The 22,465-nt window shown below is 37.0% G+C and overlaps 1 protein-coding gene across 3 annotated transcripts in view; it reads left to right on the top strand.

The window, feature by feature from the left end:
- taf6 (TAF6 RNA polymerase II, TATA box binding protein (TBP)-associated factor) overlaps positions 1 to 21,612 on the top strand; it is a 116,352-nt gene extending 94,740 nt beyond the window's left edge. For 2 of the 3 annotated variants that reach the window (XM_067437950.1, XM_067437951.1), the window contains exons 6-15: positions 431 to 550; positions 2,093 to 2,208; positions 3,248 to 3,325; positions 8,655 to 8,756; positions 9,002 to 9,184; positions 9,359 to 9,433; positions 12,378 to 12,503; positions 18,966 to 19,139; positions 19,263 to 19,454; positions 21,155 to 21,612. In XM_067437950.1, the coding sequence (XP_067294051.1) occupies positions 431 to 550; positions 2,093 to 2,208; positions 3,248 to 3,325; positions 8,655 to 8,756; positions 9,002 to 9,184; positions 9,359 to 9,433; positions 12,378 to 12,503; positions 18,966 to 19,139; positions 19,263 to 19,454; positions 21,155 to 21,445 (1,457 nt within the window). In that variant the 3' untranslated portion in view covers positions 21,446 to 21,612. The remainder of the gene's footprint in view (positions 1 to 430; positions 551 to 2,092; positions 2,209 to 3,247; positions 3,326 to 8,654; positions 8,757 to 9,001; positions 9,185 to 9,358; positions 9,434 to 12,377; positions 12,504 to 18,965; positions 19,140 to 19,262; positions 19,455 to 21,154) is intronic. The other variant, XM_067437952.1, reaches the window with a different exon arrangement.
- Positions 21,613 to 22,465: the final 853 nt, after the last annotated feature.

Genomic DNA, 22,465 nt, shown 5'->3' with positions numbered 1-22,465 from the left:
CTTCTTTCACGTAATAAAGCATTTTTTACCATGTTGGCCCTCCATCTTGAAAGTACATTAGCCAAAGAGGGACATACCCGTAAATTCAAGCTTCGCATTTCGCGTTTTAACACTCGATGGCACCGTGTCGAATGTGAAGAGGGGGATTGCCATGTTAATCTTGGACTAAACCGGCCACTCTAGGAGTTAAAACGAAATCATTTTGAATTGAGAGGAACTGAAACTAATATTAACTGGATGGTCATGTACATTTTCACCGCTAGATAGGGGAAAATATCACACAGTGTAGCTTTAAAAAAAAAAAAAAAAAGTTTATACTGCGCAAGTATGCCGTAGTATACTAGTGTCCCACTTCTAGCCTATTACATTAAAATACATTAAATAATTTGGTGTTTTCTTTATCCTTAACCTTTTTCCCCATCTCACTCAGCCCCTAAAGAGCAGCAGAAGACAGAATCCACAGAGCCGCTCAAAGCTGTCAAACCTGGACAGGAAGAGGAAGGCTCTATCCAGTCCAAAGGTCAGGGTGCAACCTCTGCTGAAGTCAAAGGTCAGAAATGTGTTAAGTTAAAAGGTTGCAAACAAAATTATTGAACCCCCCTGACCTGCAAGATAATCTGGTAAATTGTATAAAAACACTACAAGTGAAGCATCAGTAAACCATCATAGAAAGTTATTAATACAATTTTTTGTCTAATTAGTATTAATAACTAATATTTAATTTTGTAGCTAATCCTTTACTCTTCATAACAAATAGACTATACAGCACTTACAAACATCTGGCAGGAATGTGTACAAAAGGTTCCAGCTCACTGATATTCTTTGCTTTCTGCACTGTCAACGCTTTCTTAAAATCTCATCAAAGATTTTAAATCTGGAGACTTGGGTAGATTTTAATGCATACTTGGAACATTGTCCTGATGGAAAGTCCAGTGATCCGGTAATACAAACTGAAGTCATCACAAACTTTGACAAAATATCCTGATATTTCCAAAGAATCCATTACGCTGAACACATGGTGAAAAATTTCACTTCATGCAACAGAAAAGGACCCTCATAACAAGACTGACCCACCTCCAAGTTTGACCCTAAAGCATGGTGTTTTTCTGGTTTACAAGCCATGCCTTCTTTTGTGCCGGACATACTGCTGGTTCATGGGTATAGAAAGTTTGAATTTAATCTCATCACTCCACAAAACATTCTTAGAAAACTCCACAGGCCTTTCCTAATTCCTTTTAGCATACTCAAGTCAGCCTTTAATGTTCTCATGTTTAAGAGAGTGCCGTTTTGTTGAGGTGTGTGAGCATAAAGTCAATGCTTGTTTAGTGTTCTTACACTCTTAAAAAATAAAGGTCCCAAAAGGTGGTTTTCACAGTGATGCCATAGTGATACCATATTTTGATTCCCCAAAGAACCTTTCAGTGAACAGTTATTAAAAGGACCTTTTTTTTTTTTAAATAATCAAAATAACCTTTTCCACTATAAAGATCGATTTGTGCAATAGAAAGGTTCCATGGATGTTTAAGGTTTTTCCATCAATGGCAATAAATAACCTTTATTTTTAAATGTAGTCTACCTGCACTATAGTAAATGTAGTACAGTCTGCCCTGAAATGTTTTTCTTCCTTTTATCAGGGAATCTAGCAGTATTTGCATAAATCTGTTTTTTTCTTTCTCAACTGCTCTGATTAAACTTCTTATTCCCCTTAATTAATTATTCAATTAAGATTTGCTATGGTACCATACATTTTAAACTTACAAACAATGCTGCCAGCTGTGTCACTAGGAACTTTTAGTTTCTTGTAAACCCATGCATGAGCTAAATGTATGAATATGTTACAACTAAACCTAATAAAGTGGTGTTGTAATTAATTGTTAATTGTTAATTAACCCAATTTTGTACCCTACCATACTAGCTAGTGATTTAAAAACAGCAATGTTAAATAATTTATTTTTAACTGATTTTTAGAAAAGCTTACATTTTATGCATGGTTACAGTCTCTGTGGGGTTGAATTATTTTGATTGCAATTGTAAATGTTAATTTTATTTTACTGATTTTCCAATCTTACACCATTCTCTCATGGTGTTTCAGGAAAGGAGAAGATGAGGATGAAGCCGCGTAGCACACACGAGCTCTCTGTGGAGCAGCAACTGTACTATAAAGAGATCACTGAAGCCTGTGTGGGATCTTGTGAAGCCAAAAGAGCGGTATGTGTGTGTGCAGGGTCTAAAATAAACATTTCTAAATGGTGGTTAAATCGAGAAAATGTATTAGCCATTAAACTTTTTTTTATTTTTTTTTATTTGCCTAAAATGTTAATGTTTCCCAAAAACATTAAAACATATTGTAAATTTGTCCCCCAATATTTAATTTTGACATTGATGCTTGGTAAATTTTTTACTCTAGGTGTGTAGGCTATGATTCATTTTATTCTTTAAAGGGTTACTTCAGCGATTTAGCATATGGCTTTGTATTAGCAGAAACCTTGTAGTATTTGCATTCAAATGATCGTGCTATTTCTGGAAAAAATCCTCAGATGACGTAAATATCATCATTTTGCGTCATCTGAGGATTTTTTTTTCTCCAGAGGCTAAAGACTACAGACAGTAGAGGGAGCTATTTCCACATGTTTTCAGCCCGCGTGTGGGTAGTGAGATCGCACTCACAGCACTCAGCTCTGGCAGCTGCGGGGATTTATGTAAACGGAGCGGTGGGAAGCAAAGCGAGTGTTTCAACTTTTCAAATTAATTCCTTTAAAAGTTAAGCTTCCAAAGTAATGAACTGAAAACGCGCTAGACTGAATGTGAATGTATGATGTGGCCTCGCTTACCTCAGCTCTCGTGATCGTAATCTGACTCCTACTGCGTTTGTGCCGTGACTCTCGTTCGGCTCACACACGTTATTGAACAGACACGTTCATTTTTTAATTGTAGTGTCTGTTCTCTAACTGAACTTATTTCATGAAAAGGAACGCGTTGGGAAAGTGATCCAGTAAGGCAGCAGGTGGCTTTGGGAGTTGCCTCGTAGGGCAGCGAATCAACTGTTTTTCTGGGAGTTGTTTTTCATCCCCATGATACAAAAATAAATGTTTTGTCTTTTCTTAGTCTAGAAGACACCAAATTCAAAAAGTTCACATTTCTGCTACATTAATGACCAAGTTTAAATACAAAGCTTAATGCTAAATCACTGAAGTAACCCTTTAACTTCCCACATGTACTATTTATGTTGCTGTAATTTTGCCACCAGGAGGCACTGCAGAGCATAGCAACAGACCCAGGGTTGTACCAGATGCTGCCAAGGTTTAGTACCTTCATCTCTGAGGGCGTGAGTACATTCATGGACCACCTATATCTGCTAGAACTGCTGTATTATCTAGTTCACAAACATTGGGAAAAATCCCAACCGGGGTGCTGCCTGACGAGAGCATGGGTGCCGTGTAAAAGTCCTTCAAATATATATTTTTTAAATGATAAAAGGTGAATAAAAGAAATAATATATATGATGAATATCTATAATGTCTGAAAATGAATAACGAATCTAATGTCTGCCGTCAACGTCTGTATTAGAGGTGAAACAGTTCTCGGTAAAAATTCTAATCATATTCTCCACGGTTCGGCAGGCACTTGCACTGCGGTTCATCTCACATCTGATGCATCTGTAATATGGGTTGTAACTTGGAAATAACGCTTTATGTATGTTTCTGTACACGTACTGGCTCCTCAGTGATACATTACAACAGCAATAATAAAAGAAAAACATGGGCAAAACGGTCTCTCTTTGTAAAATTTGTTCAATGCATGCGATTGCAGCCGTATTTACCAAGAAGTCCTCGCTGCAGCCTGTAGCACGATGACTTACTGGATCAGATCCAACACGTACTGGACGTGCATGCGCGGTGGTTTCATTCACAATTCGATGACGTCATATATGCATGCGCAGTAGAGTTTTGGGGACATCATTGAATGAACAGGAGAGTTTTGCTGGATAGATAAATACTCAAACCGCTCACGCAAAAATAATGATTAATAATATGCTCACGCCATCAGGACACACGTTTTGCATTTTCCCTTGAATGTGTAGGCTACTGGTATTTTAAAGTTCTTTACAGATCGTGTTGCATTGTACCTTGAGGATTAAAATTACAGAGACAATTACTTCACTCATTTTTCCTTCCACTCAACAGCAAGTATGATCAGAATATATTAAAATTTTAACTGTTTTGCATGTATGTACAGCGAAACTATGATAATTTAATCATTACATTTATGAAAAGATGATTTATTCATCAATAATTACTTAATACTATTTATCAGTACTACAACTACACAGTTTAGAACATCATCTATATACAATAATGATCATACATTAAGACTAGCGCATACGCATTATAAATTAACCCTGAGATCGGTAGGCTATGACATCACCATAACGAACCACCATCCAGTACATACTGGATCTGATCCATCTACGTCATCGTGCTACAGGCTGCAGCGAGGGGTGGCTCGTATTTTCTGCGTCATCACAGTCAGAAGACACGAATGAGAACTTGCGCGCGCTATGAGAAGGTGCACTCATCTAGAAGACATCAGTCACTGCTCGTGATTGAATAGCTTTTGAAAGTTTAATAAGGATTAAACTTTAATTTAAATAATTAAACATGCAGTTTTTTACATTTGATTACTTTGTTCAATTTTTATTTTTATTTGACAGTAGTCATTTCCCCTGAATATAGCAAATAACGAAACGTACAGAAACCTACAACCGTGATACAATCCGAACCGTGAGCAAGCTGTACCGTTAACCCCCAGCGTAACGTATGCGAGGGGGTGCCACAAAATTTTAAAAATTTTCAAAGGGTGCCATGACTGAAAAAAGGTTGTGAAACACTGATCTAGTTTAAAATAGCTGCAATCAGCAAAATATGTTGTATGCTAGACCTTTAGTTATCTCATAAACATACAGACATAAAAAACTACTTTTGATTTATAAGTGTTTGTTCAGGCCCAGTTTCAGAATTAAATCCCTGAGGGTGCTTTTGAAATTAATGAGGGTTGTCTCACATTCAAATATGGATGTCACTCCTGAAACTTTGCAGTGTGTATGTGACTGCTGGTCCTCTTAGCAGCATGAAAATCAAAACATATATATATTTTGCTCAGCATAAATGAGTACCCCTCTTAAAGTAAACAAATATAACAGTTACTCTTTACATAGAAAATATATTAGGATTCTTTAAATATACAACCCCGAATCAGAAAAAGTTGGGACAGTATGGAATGTGCAAATAAAATAAAAAAGAAAGTGATTTCTAAAATTACTTTGACTTGTATTTCATTGTAGACAATATGAACACAAAATATTTCATGTTTTGTCTGGTCAACTTCATGTAATTTGTAAATATGCCTCCTTTCCTGTCATTCAGACCTGCAACACATTTCAAAAAAAGTTGGGACAGTAAAGCATTTAGCACTTTGTAATGTTGCCATTCCTTTCACAACACTTAAAAGACGTTTAGGGACTGAAGACACCAAGTGATGAAGTGTTTCAGGTGTAATTTTGTCCCATTCTTCCTGCAAACAAGTCTTAAGGTGGGCAACAGTACGGGGTCTTCGTTGTCGCATTTTGCGCTTCAAAATATGCCACACATTCTCTATTGGAGACAGGTCGGTCAAGTACCCGTACCCTCTTCCTCCGCAGCCAGGACTTTGTAATGTGTGCAGAATGTGGTTTTGCATTGTCTTGTTAAAATATGCATGGACGTCCCTGGAAAAGATATCTTCTTGAAGGCAGCATATTATGCTCCAAAATCTCTATGTACTTTTCAGCATTAATGGTGCCTTCACAGAAGTGCAATTTACCTTTGCCAAGGGCACTGACACAACCCCATACCATGACAGACCCTGTCTTTTGGACTTGTTGCTGGTAACATTCTGGATGATCCTTTTCTTCTTTGGTCCGGAGCACACGGCGTCCATTCCTCCCAAAAAATACCTGAAATACTGATTCATCTGACCACAGTACATATTTCCACTGTGTGATGGTCCATCCCAGATGCCTCCAAGCCCAGAGAAGTCGACGGCGCTTCTGGACACTGTTAACATAAGGCTTCCTTTTGGCACAGTACAGTTTTAACTGGCATTTGTGGATGTAACTACGTATTGTGGTACTTGACAAAGGTTTGCCAAAGTAGTGCTGAGCCCATGTGGTGATATCACTTATAGATGAATGACGATTCTTGATGCAGTGCCGCCTGAGGGATCGGAGATCACGGTTGTTTAGCTTAGGCTTGCGGCCTTGTCCTTTACGCACTAAAATTCCTCCAGATTCCTTGAATCTTGTAATTATGTTATGCACTGTTGAATGTGAAATATCCAAATCTCTTCTTATCTTTCTTTGAGGAACATTGTTTTTAAACATTTCAATAATTTTCTCACGTATTTGTTGGCAAACTGGCGATCCTCGGCCCATCTTTGCTCCTAAAGGATTAGATCTTTCTTGGATGCTGCTTTTGTACCAAATCCTAATTTCAATCACCTGTTGACATCACCTGTTTCAAATCACATCATTATTTAACCCTTTTACCTCATTACTAGCCCTAAATTGCTCCTGTCCCAACTTTTTTTGAAATGTGTTGCAGGTCTGAATGACAGGAAAGGACGCATATTTACAAATGACATGAAGTTGACCAGACAAAACCTGAAATATTTTGTGTTCATATTGTCTGCAATGAAATACAAGTCAAAGTAAATTTAGAAATCACCACTTTCTTTTTTTATTTGCGTTTTCCAAACTGTCCCAACTTTTTCTGATTTGGGGTTGTATAATGTTCCAGCAAGTCTGCTTAAGTAATCACCAAAGAAGTGTGTCAATATTAATCTGGAAAATAAGATTTTCTTATCAAGGTGATAAAATGCTGTAGCAAAAATGAGTACAGCCTCCTGAAAATTTCTAAATAAAACTAAATAAAAAAACGTTCTGTTTTTTCTGTTTTGAACTAAATAAAAACTTTCTGCAAGTTAAAGGTTCAGGTTGTGAATTGCAATAGCAAACCGCTCACCAATCCCTTTCGAAGCACATAAAGAAGCTATGGGGGCCTAGCTAACTTATAGTTGCCAAAGCACAAGAAACTCTTTTAGTCATCATTAGTCAAACTCATGGATTTGCTGCTTGTTTTTTTTATTATTATTTTTTATTTTTTTATTTTTTTATTAGCATTCAAAGTCAAATATAAGCATCAAAGCCATCAAACCCTCCGAAAGCAGACTGTAATAAAGACACAACTTGATGTAATTTCAGTGCAATACAATAAATCACTGTCATCAGCAGAATAATAGAACCTAGCATTTCTTAATTTTAAAATCAAGTTGATTATTATAGAAAATAAAAGGTAGAGGCCCCAGATCAGACCTCTGACAAACTGATGCACAATGATATTCTTTGTCAAGTGCCTCAATAATGTCATTTAAGACCTTAATTGCAGCTGTAGTTGTGCTGTTTTTTCTTCTTCTATGATCTATGTTTGTTGGATATCTATCTTTTAACAAAGGCAGATTTCCAGATTTTTGGAATTTCAAGAGCTAAACAAGTGCATGAGCTGCACGTCAGCATAAATACACCGTCATGAGAGTATTCACACTGGAAGCGTTGGTGCAGCGTCACAGCAGCGGCTCCCACAATTCTAGAGCCTATACCTGTCTGACTATTACATACTAAACAAAAATCATTTTTATTATATTATCTGGCTAGCTTACTTGAGTTTTTATAATACTTTAACCTAAACTGAATAATTAAAACAAGTTTAAATGGGTAAATCTTCTAAAGATATTTTTTATTCTTCGTTTTCTTTAACGACATCCAGTTATTGTTAAAACGCACCACACATGCTTCTTGTGTGCATTTTGAGCGCTTTTTTGTGATATTATATTTATTTTGTCCATCAAAAGTGTTCCTTCACTTTACACAGTGACTGCAGCTGCAGGCCGAGAGCCTATACCTGTCTGAGTATTACATACTAAACTAAACTAAAGTTTTTTTTATATTTTCTGGCTAGCTTACTTTACTTTTTATAATACTCTCACCCAAACTGAATAATTAAAACAAGTTTAAATTGGTAAATCTTCAACAGATATTTTTTATTCTTCGTTTTCTTTTTCTTGTGAATGCATTCATTGATTAACATGGGCGCCAAAAAAATATGTGCTGCTCACACGCCGTTCACGCTTGCGGTGTGAAGCGGCCGTTATACACGTACACGTTAGGCTGTTATATACGTTATACATTAGGCCAAAATAATTCCTTTAGCTCCATCCAATGAAGATGCACAATAATTATCTAATATACACCATGTCTATAATTATGAGATTTATAAGCACGCAGAACTTAGCACTAAACAAAACTTTAATGCTACTGATTAGCATTGCATTCAAGAGATCAACACACATTTCTGCGATTGGCTACATTGCTCAATGTGCAAAAACACACTGCAAGACACCTTTGACATTTTCTAGAGCACAATTTATTGCAGTTTTAACTGAGTGTGCTCTTGCTTTAATTTTAGAGTGTTTAGCACATTTTAAGCACCCCTGTAGATTCAGGCTTGTATTTGTTCCTCTATATTGGTGTCACAGGAGTAAGTGTTGTCTCTTTCTTTCAGGTGCGTGTAAATGTGGTTCAGAATAACCTGGCTTTGCTGATTTACCTGATGAGGATGGTGAAGGCTTTAATGGACAATCCCACACTATATTTAGAGAAATATGTGAGCTAATCACACACTACATACTAATAATAACATACACTGAATTTACTTTCCTTACGAGCTACTAAGCTACTTTTTTCACAAACTTGCTTCATAAATAGCTGACTTCTTTGCATGTAAAACATGTTATTTTTGGAAGACACCCCCCCCCCCCCCCCCCCCCCCCCGATAAAAGTTCAAGGCAAATGCTCTTTTTCTTAATGTGACTGTTTTAATAGAAATGTTTGTTTTCTGCTGTCTTTCAGCTCCATGAGTTGATCCCAGCAGTGGTGACGTGTATTGTCAGTAAGCAGTTGTGTTTGAGGCCTGATGTGGACAATCACTGGGCTTTGCGAGACTTTGCTGCTCGGCTGATGGCTCAGAGCTGCAAGACGTTTAGCACAACCACCAACAACATCCAGTCACGTATCACCAAGACCTTTACTAAGGTAGTAGACACTGTGTGTCTCCATGCTCACACTTTTCATATTGGCTGGTGAATTCACTATTATTCGTTTTATCCAATTCAAAACAAAAATTCACCTGACATGATAAAACACAGAAATTAGCCTAAGAAGCTTAAAGTGTCCATCATTTTTCATATGACTTTCTCTAATTGCCAGGCATTGTTGGATGATAGGACTCAGTGGACAACTCGTTATGGCTGCATTGCTGGACTTGCTGAACTTGGGCATGATGTGAGTTTCTTTCATTTACTATTGAAATATTGAATGCTTTGGAAGCACATTTATACTTGATGCATGTCCTTTTTCTTCTGGTCTTAGAATCTAATTGGTCAGTACAGCATCACAAATATTCTAAAATACTAGGTGTGAACCTACACCGGTCTCATGGTTTGGTTCGATTATGATTATCATGTCATTGATTCGGTTCAATTCGATATGTCATGTTATAGCCAGATATGACAGCACAAATGCTGCACGCATCGCCACAGACTTATCAGACTTATCTTTATCAAGCCAACGCACAAACTATCGCAAATTAAACTGAAAGTAAATGATCTTACCAGTGCTGTGTCTGCGCTCACTCATATTGCGGTCTTTGAATTTGAAATTAGCTAGCCTAGAAATCTAGATGCACCCTAGCGGCAGCAAATCTAATCTCGAGTGTCTTCTAGCAACTCTCAATACCCTTCTGAGCTGTAATCGCCTAACTCTTGCCGGGCCAATCACATTGTGTATAGAGTCGGTGGGCGGGGCCATAATGACGACGGCAGAGTTGCGTTTGCGTGCTTCTAGTAAACACAGAAACTAGCGAACGGCGGTCTTTCGAATCAGCTTTGACCGCGACTCTGGAAGACTTGGAGTTAAGCTTTTCTCTGAGAAAAGAACAAAGAACGGCACTGAAGCCATTCTTAAGAAGGGAAGATGTGTTCGGAGTTTTGCTGACCGGATACGGCAAATGTTTAATCTATCAACAAGCTCTGCTTCACCTTCGTTGCTCTGGTTGGTTGTAGCGCTATCCTATCGCGTGCAGAGGGAGTTTGAAAGACAACCGTTTATCCCGCCCCTCGGATTGAGCCCTGTCAATGGTGAGTTTCCAGACCAAACATCTTGATGTGGGTCTGGCTTGTCAGGCTAGAAATTAGCTGATGATCAATAAAATCCAGCTCATATCTGTTAATTTGACATGACTTGAACTCCATTAAATCTGCATACAGTGCAGGAATTGAAGATCAGATTTATATCCATTTTGAGGAGACACATTTATGTGCCTAAGTGTAAATTAAATCGTTTTGATAAATCCTAGCTTTGATTTACACACAGCGCGCACATTCTACAGGTCGTGCTTACCAGGTTGTTTATTAAAGCCGTAATGTGCCGAAATGTTGGCTTTTAAAGATGTTGGAGCATTTTTAATGATTTGCACCCGCGTCTCTCACCTCCCTTTCCCTGTATGCTACCACGGCAAAGCAAGGACGTGACGATTATTAAAAAACATTATACGTTACGTCAGTTACATTATAATAGTTTATGGTCTATTACTGAAACAGTACCAAATCACCCTTATCTGCATCACGATGCATCGAAGAAACGATTAATTTTGACACCCCTATAAAATACCCAATTATGTAAATACTTCAGGGCTCGAAAATAAGGACTGCCCCGTGAAGGACACTCGGGCCAGTTGATGAAACTGTCACTTGCCTGATCAGGCCAGTGCTGCTGCTGCATCTTCATGGCAGTTGATAATTTGCAATGTGGAAGTACTCGTTTCTCTCAGTTTGGTACTCGCACGTGCGCAGCAACATGCATCTAAAGAGCGGGCACACAGAACAATTACTTTTAAATTTTCCTGAGCTTGAACAGACATATTCACACTAGCACTATATCGAGTTTGTACGATATATCGATATATTTTTAATAAATTATATGGAATGAGACAATACTGTTTAGTGAGCTGCTGCGGGAAAAGTGCATTATCCAATTTGTCCTAAACATGAGCAATACTTTATATTAAGGGCTTTAAAATAACTTAGGATATGACGCATATTGTTTAAAGTGGATGAATACATGTGCTAAGATATGCTAGATACTATGCTAGATAAATGAGATATGCACTGTTTAATGTGTTTGAGCTGTAGTGCTTTCCTCAGTTCATAACTTACATTGCACAGATTTATTCTTCATCTGTAAATGTTAGAAACTCATGCTAAATTTCCATTTGCTGTAAGTGAATCTCTGCTAAAATTAACAGATTTCCGTGAATGAGCGCCACCACCTACATGTACGCCAAACAGATGGAGCGCAATAGAATAGGAGTGCAATAATTCTGACTAAAGTAAACAAATTGCTAAAATATAAAGAACTGTATGTATTCTTTTATGATCACAATGGGGTAATCAATTCAACTTTTTATTTTTGTGAATTATGAAATAAAGTAATTATTATTTTGTTTTTAGATTGTTGCAATTTTAGAATGTAATTTGATTTCTTTTGTTGCACATAATATATACCAGAGACTGCATGGTTACATTTGCTATAGTCTAGCTGTTTTCATAGCCTTCCATATTATAATTTTTTGCAGGACAACATTGGGCAGGATGTGAATTTTTTTTTTTTTTTTTTTATAAATACAGATTTTTTTGGTTGTAGAGATATATACCATATATTGCCATTCAAACAAAAAAAAGAAAATCGCTGACTGTTCTTGACTGAATAACCTTAATAAGGGTTCATCCATATTTATACAGTGAATAGACTATGCAATGATATTTTCAATTTGATTACTATTTCTGTACCTGGAAATCTAGTTTAGATATACATGAAAACTTGAAATGAACTGTTTATGTCATGATCTGTATGTATATGAGTTAGGCTAGTAGTTTTTGGTGTCATAACCTTATTTATTAAGGTTACATGGATAAAAAACAACTAAACAATACTAAAACAATAAAAGCTATTGATTCAGAATGAATAAGGAATTTTCTTACTAAGTTATTCTTGTAAGCATTAAGGCATTTGAAACACTTTTTTGTGAATATATTCTGAATTATGTTGTTCCTATCAGTGCCATCAGTGCTTAATTATAAGTTTATGTAAATTATTAATAACTACAAATAATTTCAGTCTGCTGAACATTCACTGAGAGTTAACCGCAAGTCTTTTACTTTTCATGTAGGTGATAAAGACATTGATCATCCCTCGCATGTCTGTAGAGGGTGCTCGTATTAAAGCTGTGATGGATGGGCCAGTGGTATCCAACATTGATAAGATTGGAGCTGATCATGTCCAGAGTCTGTTACTTGTAAGTACCTTACAACAACGCTGTCAGTCATTTTGAAAAGCAGTAGTTCTAGTTTGTATATGATTGTTATTTATGCAAATACATTTTAACCCCTTACCCTGTAGGTATTTTAAATGATTCCACATTTTTTGTTTTTATTCATGCGTAAAAGGATGACTATTAGAAAGTATGTATGAAAGGTCATACAATTAAAAAATTATTTTTGCAATTCACAATATTGTCAATTGTAAAAGATGTGCTTACCGGTATCTCAAAGTAATCAAAAGTTATGGCATCAGGCTGCCTTTTTATTGAAGTCCAAAAACCTCAGCAAATAAGTGATCTAAGTTTTATAAGAACCGCACACCAAAACATTGAATAAGATAAAATCTTGGTGGATGGCTGATGATTTTCTAGTGCTGTCTGCCCCTATTCAGTGTTGCATGGTAAATGTTAGACCTGTCAATCTTAAGCCCCTTTCACACTGCGATTCCGGCAAATACACGGATAATGCGACCCGGCATTTGTTCCCGGGCCGCTAGATTTGGTCCATTCACACTGCCAGCGAAATACCGTAATATGTGCGCTTTCACACACAGCGCTTAACGGTCCCGGGTCGAGTTGACACGTGACATCCGGATGTGACGTATAATGACGAGCGATCTCAGCTTCAGCGCGAATAGTAAGGAGCTCCGTGGTCTCGACTTGTGTCCAGTTTGCACACATTTCTGCTTGTTTAATTTTAGTTTATTTTGTATAGGAACACTCTCTGCGTTTAAAACACCGACCAGCTCTTCTGGCACTGCAGGGTTGTATTATTGAAAAAACAAGCTCTAGGAGTCGCACGATAACTACGTACACGTTGCGGCATTCGTTTCGGCTTTTGTTCACACAGCGCTCGTCCCCGGTCGAATCCCGCAATATTACTAGGTCCCCGACCCGGGTCGAATTTGGTAATCAATCCCGGGATGTTCCGGGAATATTGCGGGTCCGACGTGCAGTGTGAAAGGGGTATTAGTGATTAATCCAATCCAAGTGTGGCAGTTTGGTCTCTACACAGTATCACCCCTACCACTATATCCTACCTAGAACAAGTGTACATTAATTGGCCTTTACATATTTTTCAAATTACATTTTCAAACACTGCATGACCATTGCAATGCCATCAGGGGCCCGTTCTTCGTATGTCGCTAACTCAGTTAGCTGGATTTGATTGTTGACGATTTGGCATGATCTCGGATTGTTTGGTTCTTCGACGCTCATCTTGGACTTGGATGTCATAGCAACAAGTCCGTTGGCTTAAACCTGCTCGGGAGCAGGCTTATTTCATGTAAACAGGATTAGATTGCCTCTAGAGGTGACTTCGGTGTCCCAGCCACTGCTACTTTATTACAAGAGTTCCTTACTGAACCAGGGGCAATAATAATTTTAAATTATAATAATATAATAGTTTATTTGAAAATAATATTATAATATTAAAGGTGCATATAGTCTTATATAGACACAGTCACTTGATTGAAAGATTTATTTGTGATGGAATAATTACTTTATAGTTTTGGAGGTTTACACGTTACAGTTAATATGCGTCGAGCACACTGATCTATGTATAGATAGTGGTCTTGCATTAATTTAAAGCTGCAGTCCGTAACTTTTTGCACTCTAGTGGTTAATAAACGGAACTGCATGCATCTTGCGGAAGAACATTGCAGCCGGAGTTACTTCTCTCTGTTTATGTCTATGGAGGATCACACAGGGACTGTGCTCCTCCGCAGCGGTACCTACCAGTTTGGCCTGAAATAGTCCCAATATAAATACTTATTATAAGTGTACCATAATGATTCAGGGTAAGACAAAAAAATGGTTTGGAAAATGGATTCATGTTTGTACATTCTCATTATATAATTTTTGTAAATCTTGAACGCAAAAAAAAGTTACGGACAGCAGCTTTAGGTGATGACAGATACTATGGGAGTGGCTGGATGCAGCGCAAGAGATGCAGATAATATGATCTTGACTGTTAAAAAACTTTAACACTCACGTAACAAATCTGCTTTAAATTGAATTAAAAATGTAATTACAACATTGAAATAAAAATGTAAAGGGTGTACAAATACTATAAAATCGTGAATATAAATAATGTTAATCAACACAAATTTAATTTATCTAACTTATATGGTGGTTTCCTTATAAATGTCCAGAAAATCTTTTTTTTTTTTTGGCAAGTTTTTTGCAGGTGGCTTTTTTAATTATATGATGTCATTACGTTGTCTTGGCGCCAAGCAATCGCTGCATTGCTGATCGTTTTTTCGAGTATCGATGCTTCTGCCCTCTTCAGTGAACGCAGGAACACGCAGTGATCTTAGATAAATTAATCCAGATAATTTAATCCAATCTGCAAATTCGTTTGAAGAACCAAATTAGCCAGAGATCAGTTATCACGATTAGAAGATCTGGGATCTGTCAAATCATCTCAGATGTATTAAGCGAGGTACGAAAAACGGACTCCAGGTCCCTGAAGTCCTATAACTTTAGCCTAGCAACATGTCATGGATTATCTCAAGATCTATGCATGGTGTAATGTAGGAATGTCAGAAGTACTGGTACTTCCATACCAAGCCGGTACTGAAAATTTCTAAATGTGATGATACCAGGATTTCTGTAGTACAGACTCTCGAGTATATTTGGTACCCGCAGTTGTTCAGTTGCTTCCGTGTTGATCTACGCACAGGGTTCTAGACTGTAGCCGAATATACACTCACCTAAAGGATTATAGGAACACCTGTTCAATATCTCATTAATGCAATTATCTACAACCAATCACATGGCAGTTGCTTCAATGCATTTAGGGGTGTGGTCCTGGTCAAGACAATCTCCTGAACTCCAAACTGAATGTCAGAATGGGTAAGAAAGGTGATTTAAGCAATTTTGAGAGTGGCATGGTGGTTGGTGCCAGATAGGCTGGTTTGAGTATTTCACAATCTGCTCAGTTACTGGGATTTTCACACACAACCATTTCTAGGGTTTACAAAGAATGGTGTGAAAAGGGAAAAACATCCAGTATGCGGCAGTCATGTGGGCGAAAATGCCTTGTTGATGCTAGAGGTCAGAGAAGAATGGACCAATTAATTCAAGCTGCTATAAGAGCAACTTTGACTGAAATAACCACTCGTTAAAACCGAGGTATGCAGCAAAGCATTTCTAAAGCCACAACCCACACAACCTTGAGGTGAATGGGCTACAATAGCAGAAGACCCCACCAGGTACCACTCATCTCCACTACAAATAGGAAAAAGAGGCTACAATTTGGACAAGCTCACTAAAATTGGACCGTTGAAGACTGGAAAAATGTTGCCTGGTCTGATGAGTCTCGATTTCTGTTAAGACATTCAGATGGTAGAGTCAGATTTTGGCGTAAACAGAATGAGAACATAGATCCGTCATGCCTTGTTACAACTGTGCAGCCTGGTGGTGGTGGTGTAATGGTGTGAGGGATGTTATGTTTTCTTGGCACACTTTACGCCCCTTGGTGCCAATTGGGCATTGTTTAAATGCCACGGCCTACCTGAGCATTGTTTCTGACCATGTCCATCCCTTTATGACCACCATGTACCCATCCTCTGATGGCTACTTCCAGCAGGATAATGCACCATGTCACAAAGCTTGAATCATTTCAAATTGGTTTCTTAAACATGACAATGAGTTCACTGTACTAAAATGGCCACCACAGTCACCAGATCTCAACCCAATAGAGCATCTTTGGGATGTGGTGGAACGGGAGCTTCGTGCCCTGGATGTGCATCTCACAAATCTCCATCAACTGCAAGATGCTATCCTATCAATATGAGCCAACATTTCTAAAGAATGCTCGCGCACGCGCACACACATAGATATATGACCACACACGCATGACACTCGCTGTCTTTTTAGCTTCTGCCATGTTCACTTTATGATGAGGATATGAATGCATAAACCCTCATGAGACACTTCAAACTCAAATTTCAAAAACTTAAAAACTTAATTTGATAATTTGACATGATATTGTCAAATCATGAACACAGACACTCAAAGGTCTTCACAGCAACCCGTCAAAATAAAAGCTCTGTTTAATTTAAAGAAATTGACAGAAATATATTAGGCTTCTGTTGTACAATAGATTTAGTTATGTCTCCATGTAATAATAATAGGCTACTACTGATAATACAAATAATTATGCCTAGCTTATTTTTCACTTGATCTTTTTTATAAACATTTACTTTTAAACAGCATGTAGCCTTAAATAATACACTCATTGATTTTTTTTTAAATAGTTAAATGAAAAAATTAAAGGGGTGGTTGCATGCGATTTCAGTTTTTTTAACTTTAGTTAGTGTGTAATGTTGCTGCTTGAGCATAAATACAACCCCAAATCAGAAAAAGTTGGGACAGTATGGAATGTGCAAATAAAATAAAAAAGAAGTGATTTCTAAAATTACTTTGACTTGTATTTCATTGCAGACAATATGAACTAGGGATGTCCCGATCCGATCACGTGATCGGAAATCGGGCCCGATCACGTGATTTCAGACTCGATCGGAATCGGACGTTACGTCCCGATCAGGACTCGGATATATATGTATATTCTGGGGTGAGAGACAAAGTGAGCACTTGCACCGCGGTTCATCTCACATCTGATGACGCAATAATATAGGTTGTAACTTGAAAATAATGCTTTATGTAGGCGGCTATGTTTCTGTAGATGGATACACGTGCTGGCTCCTCAGTGGTACATTACAACAGCGCTAATAAAAGAAAACCGTGGGCAAAACGGTCTATCTGTGTAAACTTTGTTCAATTCATGCGAGTGCTGCCGTATTGTCATTGAATATGAGCAGTCATTTTCACTGTCATGTGTAGAGAAGACGCGAATGAGAGCGCGCGCGCTGATCTGTCTCTGTACATCATCCGAAAGCGCGCACTCGCCTCACAGCGCGCAAATATTGAGTTCTCTTTCAAGTCTTGTGGTTAAACGGACCAACTCACACAAGAAGTATGTCAACATGTCCATCTTGATGAGTATCCAACCAGACATATAGTCTGAATATGCTTTAAGAGGACTTTTATGCAGCCGAGAAAGACGACGCAGAGCCTTCCATTAGGTCTTAAAGGGGCAGTAGCCGTGCTGTCTGTTTAATGTCAAAGAAAAGATAAGGAATCAAATCAACCACTGCTCTTGATTGAATAGCTTTTGTAAGGATTAGTCTTTAATTTAAACAGTTAAATATGCATTTTACATTTGATTAGCCTACTTTATTCAATTTCTCTACCTAAAAACTAATGTTACACCTATAAAAACCTGAAAAGCATTGTTAATTACACTCCAGACCGCATGTGCCACGGATGTGCCAATACGCGCATAGTGTATGTATACATATACATATCTGCGCATAGTGACATATGTGTTTCTGTGTGTCACGTCATGTCTCATGTCACTTAATGTTGCCATAGATATGTATACATATCTGTGGTTGATACTGCCAGCTGCCACTGTCACTCTGTTTGCAAGCGTAACTGTGTTACTATGGTTAACAGTGTTTATAGTGGCGTATTAATTTCTAACTGTAATCAAACTGCCTGGAACTACCTGTGCATTAAACGGTTTTACTGCACACCTTCCAGCCAGTCAGAATCGAGTATTAAAACAGACCATGGTATAAAGGTAAAATAAATGAAAAATATATCATTAAAAAAAAGACATGTTATACTGCGATATGTTATACTGCGCCCCATAAACACAACCAAGCCTAGAAAAAAAACACGGAACCACCCCTTTAAAAAAACATTTAGCTTTGGTACTGAAATTGGTACCGAGAACCATAAAAATGTAATAGTATCTGTACCGACTACTGGAATTTTGGTACCGTGACATCCCTAGTGTAATGTTGTGGTCTCCTGCTCAAAGTTTTAAATATGATTTACTTTGCTTTACTTATGTTTCGGAAAGTTACAAACTAAAGTGTTGTGCAAAAGCCTCATCTGTATACTGTTTATAGTAAATTTGCTATATTCACTGTAAAGCCAAGCATCTAACCTTTAAAATTACACCTATTTTTTGGTGAACAAGCAAGTGGTTATCATAGTAGCCATGTTTTGTTAGAGAAGGAAGCACTTGGTTTGAAAATGCAAACCTAAAATAAGCACCTAAAAAAAGCAAATGACCTAAAACAAACCAAGCCCAAAATAACCAACCCCTGGGCACCCATTTAAAAGCCTATTTTTTATATTATATTACAACTATAATGTATGCATTGATGGCTATGAAGGGAATTTCTTACTTTTGCATCAAAAGCCGCTTGCTATGGCATGAAAATGCTAAATAAAATTGCTCTAGATGTAAAGAATAGTATTAGTATTAGAGAATTTTTAATACTACTAATATTAATTAAACTGGATTTCCTTCATTTTGTTCTTATCTGATAAAGTACTTCTCTCTCTTGTTCTTTTTAGAAACATTGTGCAAGTGTGGTTGCTAAAACTAGGCCTCTACCAGATTTGGTTGATCAATACAAGGCAGACTATGGTTATCTGGGCACCATGCTTTGTTCACATGTGATCAAGGCCCGTGCACAGGCTTCCTTTCAAGCCCAAACAGTCAACAGAACTACACTCACTATCACACAGGTGAGTAAATCTGAAACAAAACTTTTGTCAAGCTGGTCTAAATCATAACCAGTAGTTCTCTCCTAAAATACCTTGTTAAAATCATTCAAATCAAACTTGAATGCTCACTTTGTCCCTTTGCAGCCACGGCCAACTCTGTCAATGTCTCAGAGTGGATTGTCAACTTCAGTTAGTTCACGCACCCCCAGCATCATCAAAGTACCCAGTTCGCTCACCCTCATGTCCACTCGCCCTGGAACGCCCACTCAGCCGTCACCCCCAGCAACCAAGTATATTGTCATGGCAACCAGTGCAGGGGCTGCATCCACTCAGCAGGTAAGAATTTTAAAGCAATTTGTGTCATGGTATTTGGCCAAATTTGGCTCTGGGTCAGGACAAGAAGATAACGATACACTGCGTGCAGAATGGCACAATGATTTTCTGATCATATTTTTTTTTTTTTCAGGCATATTTTACTAATTCCAAACCACATTCATCTTAATAGCTACTATTCATTTAATATTTAATAAATTATAAGTGATATATTATTGTTAATGAAGGCTGGAAATGAAAAACACTTTATGTTTGGTGTGCAGAATTTTTATGTATGTTTTCTTTTACAAATAAATAACCCATGCAAAATATTGAGTGCTTATATACAGTGCTGCTTAACCTATAAACTTTGCAGAGATTGGTCTGTAAATTAAATTGAGAATATAACTGCTGCACATATGTTAAATACTGTAGTCTGTGAGTGATGTGATGTGTGTTAGTCTGTGAAATACCGTGTTAGGCAGGCTACACGTATTGATCTTGAAAATGTTAGCTTCTTGTCTTTTTACATGTCTTACTCTGCATTTAACTTAAAATACTTAATTCTGTGCAAGAAAACAGCATAGGCTTCAAAATAAATTGTTATTGAAATATTTGAAAGTGGTCAAATGAACTACACGAACGAATATTTAAAAAACAATATGCAAAATCAAAATTGAATAGCTCCGTAGCAGAGTGAGAAAAGTTTGCACAACCTATTGAAAAGCACGGATAATTAGTTGGGTTAGAAAAATAACGAAATGATAGTTACCAGTAAGTATAAAACAAATTATGTGAAGAGAGATATTCAAATTAGAAAAAGTGCTTAAAAGGGCACAACTCTTAAGTGGTGGAAGCTTTTTTTTCCCCCTCACGTGCAACCTAGGTTATATGCCTATAGAAAGTGCAGACTCATTAGTTGGGTTAGAAAAAGAACGAAATTATAAAAAAATAATATTTATGTATTAAAATAGAAAGGGCTTAAAAGTAGGCAACTTTTTTTTAAAGTGGAAGGAAGCCTTTTTTCCCTTACGTGCAAGCTATATAGAAAGCACAAATGCATCATTAGTTGGTTTAGAAAAGTTTTTAAATATAAAAAATATGAAAATAAAAATTAATATTAAATAAATATTAAAATAAAAAGTGCTTAAAAGTGTACAACTTCTTAAGTGGAAGAAAGTTTTTTTCCTCTCACGTGCAAACTTAGAAAGTAAGCGTGGAACAAACATTTTTCAAACAGACACAATGGTGGTTACCGATTAGGCTACCGTAATTCTGACCCAAATTGCTTTGTCGCCCTTCTGGCTGTTGTTGTAAATGGTGATATTTTTGCAAATGTTTCTTAACAAAATCAGTGTTCACTGGAATGCTATCGCTTTTAATTTAAAACCATTTATTTAAAAACAATTATTTTTCAAACAGATTGAATTAGAAATACAGGCCTGTCCCTAACAAAAGCCTGCTTCAAATAAAAGCCTGTTTACTTCTTCAGTTCAGATAAATAAAGATAAACCTGACCATTCAAAACATTTCGCTCTTTGTTAAACAATTTTTTGGAGCTGCAATTTCAATGTAATTAATTAATCAAAAAAATTGTACTATGTATTTTTGACCAGTTTATTTCTCATGGTGATTAGCACATTTTCAGAACATTTTGCAATATTGTAATGCAAGAAAAAAACTTATATATCTGTTGTAATTGTAGACTTAAACTCTTCCTCCAGGTAATCACTCTCAGCTCCTCCCAATCTGGATCTCCTGTCACAAGTACAGTCCCCAGCACCCCCACGTCTTTACAGCCACTCGTCAAACTTGAGTCTGGAAACACAGGTGCTGTGGGCAGCTCACGCCCTCTCCAGAAATACATTGTAGTGTCTTTGCCTTCATCCTCTTCCTCACTGGAGAACAAGGGCTCAAGTGTCCTTCCCTCCTCTACCTCACCCATCAGCATGGAGACTGCTGTCAAGCTAGAACGTTCAGAATCACCAGCCGCAAACACACAATCGCCACATTAAAACTCACACAGTCACTTATTCCACCAAGATACAGAAGAACAATAAATGTAGCTTGAGAGTCATCATAGTGCTTACTGAGCACTTTCGGACATACTGACACATGCTTAGAAATTAGGAAAGCAAGATTGCTATGCACACTTGGACCATAAGACTTATTCACACACTGTGTGCATACTATATATATATATATATATATATATATATATATATATATATATATATATATATATATATATATATATATATATATATATATATATATATATATATATATATATGTGTATGTATATGTATGTATGTGTGTGTGTGTGTGACAACATTAACACTGAATAATGTATACACACAAATACATGTCTGAAATACTGTATTTAATATTAATATATTAAATACTGTATTTAAACACATAAACATAAATGCTTAAATAATTGCAATTGTGGCTGCCAGCATAACAAAGCTGTAACAGTAACAAACACACATGGCAGAAAAATACAGGATTGAACTTAATTGTGATTTGAGATAAAAAGGTGCTGTGTGTGAAGAAAGCACAAAACTTCTGGGTGAAAAAATGGTTCTGTGTTTGAGCTCATAGCATCAAAAATGTTTCATTAATAAACAAAGCTATGGTCATATTTATAATGGGAGAAGGAATGATAGATGTGCATTGTGTGGGTAGAAAACAAACAAAGCAAACAAAAAGAGACAGTGGGTACATCATTGTCTATTATACATGTGTATAATTAAACACGTGTGATTGACAGAAAACTGGGCATTTATAGGGTTTAATGAACAATTTAATTGAGATACTATTTCATGTTCATTTTTTTATCTTCTATAATAAAGATGGGTTTTAAATGTGGTTGTCATTTTAATTTCCTTAAGACGTTATTGTATTCCTTGTGTAGAAACCTTGGTGGTTTTTGTTTTCAAGTGTCACGTTTCTTGCAAATTTAAGTGCTTGACTTGAATTGCCTTCTTGTGACTGAAAGTACTGCCAAACAACACATTTTCTGTTTACAAGTT

The sequence above is a fragment of the Pseudorasbora parva genome, chromosome 3 (genome assembly GCF_024679245.1).
Source record: "Pseudorasbora parva isolate DD20220531a chromosome 3, ASM2467924v1, whole genome shotgun sequence".
In the NCBI taxonomy this organism is placed as follows: domain Eukaryota; kingdom Metazoa; phylum Chordata; class Actinopteri; order Cypriniformes; family Gobionidae; genus Pseudorasbora; species Pseudorasbora parva.
This window is presented reverse-complemented; position numbering and strand designations above follow the sequence as displayed.